This window comes from Dipodomys ordii, unplaced genomic scaffold, assembly GCF_000151885.1.
Source record: "Dipodomys ordii isolate 6190 unplaced genomic scaffold, Dord_2.0 Scaffold1000003660, whole genome shotgun sequence".
NCBI lineage: Eukaryota > Metazoa > Chordata > Mammalia > Rodentia > Heteromyidae > Dipodomys > Dipodomys ordii.
Window position 1 is genome coordinate 1 of NW_012287277.1, and position 3,335 is coordinate 3,335.

Consider the following 3,335-nt stretch of genomic DNA (forward strand, 5'->3'; position numbering starts at 1 on the left):
CTGACTCCACTGTCAGACAACAGCAAAGAGATGTCTACTTTCCCTGAGACACTGGAAGAAAATGAAGAGTCTCTCCAGAGCCTCTCTAACTCATATCAAGACTATGCCAACGTCTCCACTATTTTAGAAATCGCATACAGATATATTTTTGACCGACTTTGGGGAGAGCAGCCAGCACAATCCAACCCACAGCCAGGTGAGAGCTTCTCCAGCCCTCGGTGATTGAGCAGAACATCAATGGGGGTCAGATACCAGTGCCCGGTGGACACCAGACCATCAGGGGAGGACTGATGCCAATCCCTGGTGGAGGCCAGACCGTGTGTGGAGGACAAGCGCCGATCCCTGGTAGTGAGCAGACCATCAATGCGGGTCAGATGCCAGACCCCGGTGGGGACAACAGCAAAGAGATGTCTACTTTCCTTGAGACACTGGAAGACATGGAAGAGTCTCTTGAGAGCTTCTCTAACCCCTATAGAGACTATGCCAACATCTCCACTTGTCTAGAATCACATCCCTCCATACCTCTGACCGACTTTGGGGAGAGCAACTGGCACAGTCCAACCCACAGCCAGGTGATGCCTTCTCCAGCCCTCGGTGGTGAGCAAAACATCAATGGGGGTCAGACGCCAGCCTCCACTGCTGACCAGACCACCAATGGACGACTGATGCCAATCCCCGGTGGTGACCAGACCATCAACGGAGAACAGATGCCACTCCCCAGTGGTGACCAGACCATGTATGGAGGACAGATGACAGTCCCCAATTGTGACGGGACCATCAATGGAGGACAGATGCCAGTCCCTGGTGGTGACCAGACCATCTCTGAAGGATTCATGCCAGTCCCCGGTGGTGACCCGGCCATCTATGGAGGACAGATGCCAGATCCCAGCAGTGACCACACCATCAATGGAGGACAGATACCAATCCCCAATATTGAACAGACCATCAATATGGGTCAGCTACCAGCCCCCAGTGGTGACCAGATCATCTATGGAGGACTGATGCCAACCCCCGGTGGTGAACACACCATGAAGGAAGAACAGATGCCACTCCCCAGTGGTGACCAGACCATGTACGGAGGACAGATGTCAGTCCCCAATCGTGACGGGGCCATCAATGGAGGACAGATGCCAATCCCTGGTGGTGACCAGACCATCTCTGAAGGATTGATGCCAGTCCCCGGAGGTGACCCGACCATCTATGGAGGACAGATGCCAGATCCCAGCGGTGACCACAGTACCAATGGAGGACAGATACCAATCCCCAGTTTTGGCCAGACCATCAATATGGGTCAGCTGCCAACCCCCGGTGGTGAACAGACCATCAATTGGGGTCAGATGCCAATCCCTGGTGGTGACCAGACCATCTATGGAGAACTGATGCCAACACCCGTTGGTGAACAGACCATCAATGGGAGTCAGATGCCAGTCCCCGGTGATAACCAGACCGTCAATGGGGAACAGATGCCAGTCTCCGGTGTTGACCAGACCATGTATGGAGGACAGATGTCAGTTCCCGGTGGTGACCAGGCCGTCAGTGGAGGACAGATGCCAGTCCCCGGTGGTGACCAGACTATTAATGTGGGTCAGATGCCAATTCCCACGGGTGTCCAGACCATCTATGAATGACTGATGCCAGTCCCCGGTGGTGATCAGACCATCTATGAAGAATTGATGCCACTGCCCGGTGCTGAGCAGACCATCAATGGAGGACAGATGCCAATCCCTGGTAGTGTCCAGACCATGTATGGAGGACAGATGCCAATCCCCAGTGGTGTCCAGACCCTCTGTGGAGGACAGATGCCAGTGCCCAGTGGTGTCCAGACCAGCTTGGAGGAACAGACAATGGCTTTTCTTGCTAAGCATGCTTTCTGTAGTGGTCATGTAATCACCTGCAATAGTACCCAGAACCTCTCCTGGGACTCTGTGCCGACTCAGCAACTTCTGTCGTTGACATGCCCACAACTCGTCCACGTCTCAAGATCCCCTTCCACGCAAGGACAAGCCCCAGACAAGTGGGCCCTCAAGACCCAGAGTTTCCAGCTCCCACAGGAGCCTGCCCGACTGAAGCCCTATGTCTGCACATACCCAGGCTGTGGCAAATCCTACTTAAAGCCTTCCCACCTCCAGATCCACAATCGCAAACACACTGGGGAGAAGCCCTATGTGTGCGATGTGACGGGCTGTACGTGGAAGTTCTCCCGCTCAGATGAACTCAAACGACACAAACGGACACACAGCCAAGATCGGCCCTACCTGTGTACCAAATGCAACAAGAATTTTGCAAGAGCTGATCACGTAAAGCAGCATGAGAGAGTCCACAGTTAATTTTGTCGTCATGGAGCTTGAACTCAGGGCCTGGCCACTGTCCCTGAACTCTTGTGCTCCCGGTTAAAACTCTACCACTGAAAACCACATTACCTCTTCTGGTTTGGTGGTTGTTAATGGAAGATAAGGCTCACAGACTTTCTTGCTTAGGGTGGCTTTCAACCACAGTCCTCAGACCTCAGCCTCCCGAGAAGCATTATAGAATTACGGAGCCAGCTTGTACTCTAAAGCAACAATAATCTGTACATGTATTATATTGAATTACATTGTTTCTATTATTCTTATAACTGTAAGAAGTTTTTGTAATTTCTATTTTGTATATGATGTTTATGGTTTGTAGTTATTTTGTTATATAGCACAGTTTGTAATGAATATTTTTATAACCTTTCAAATTCCAAATAAAATACTACTTTGAACACACACAAACACACTCACACTCACACAGAAGCTCCTTCTTAAGTAAAACTCCAGGCAGGAGCATATTCAGGTATAAGTTTCTTCTGAGATAATAGCCCACAAAGTCCTCATTTTGTCTGACAGAATTAATAAACCTTATTTCTTTTGTTCCAAGACCCTGATCTCATTCTTCATCAATTGTCTGGGAGGGGAAAGTCCATGAGATTCTCACCTCCAATGAGCCAGCAAAAAGCTGGAAATAGAGGTGTAACTCAGGTGGTAAAGCACCATCCTTGAGCAAAATAGCTCAGGCACAACACCCAGGCTCTAAGTTCAAGCCCCAGGAACAACACACACACACACACACACACAAACACACTCTCTCTCTCTCTCTCTCTCTCTCTCACACACACACACACACACAAACACACACACACACACACACTCAAAAAAAAGACAGTCTCTCCTCCATCAGGACAGAGAAAAGCAGCTGCCCTTAAGCTACGGAGGGTATTTCTAGGAAGGAGACTGAGAGAGATGGGGGGAACTGTGTTGAGAATGGGAGGCAGGGTTAACCTTAGTGGCCAAGCCAGAGCAACCTGGAGACACAAA

The 3,335-nt window shown here is 50.3% G+C and overlaps 1 protein-coding gene across 1 annotated transcript; it reads left to right on the forward strand.

Moving 5' to 3' along the window:
- The first annotated feature begins 290 nt into the window (after positions 1-290).
- Positions 291-1,628, forward strand: LOC106002865 (collagen alpha-1(IV) chain-like). The gene has a single exon (XM_013037620.1). The coding sequence runs from the start codon at positions 291-293 to the stop codon at positions 1,626-1,628; it is 1,338 nt and encodes a 445-aa protein (XP_012893074.1).
- The last annotated feature ends 1,707 nt before the right edge of the window (positions 1,629-3,335 follow it).

Bases quoted from the DNA above. Each gene is read 5' to 3' on its own strand.
- LOC106002865 (XM_013037620.1), top strand. From the start codon at position 291: ATGCCAATCCCTGGTGGAGGCCAGACCGTGTGTGGAGGACAAGCGCCG.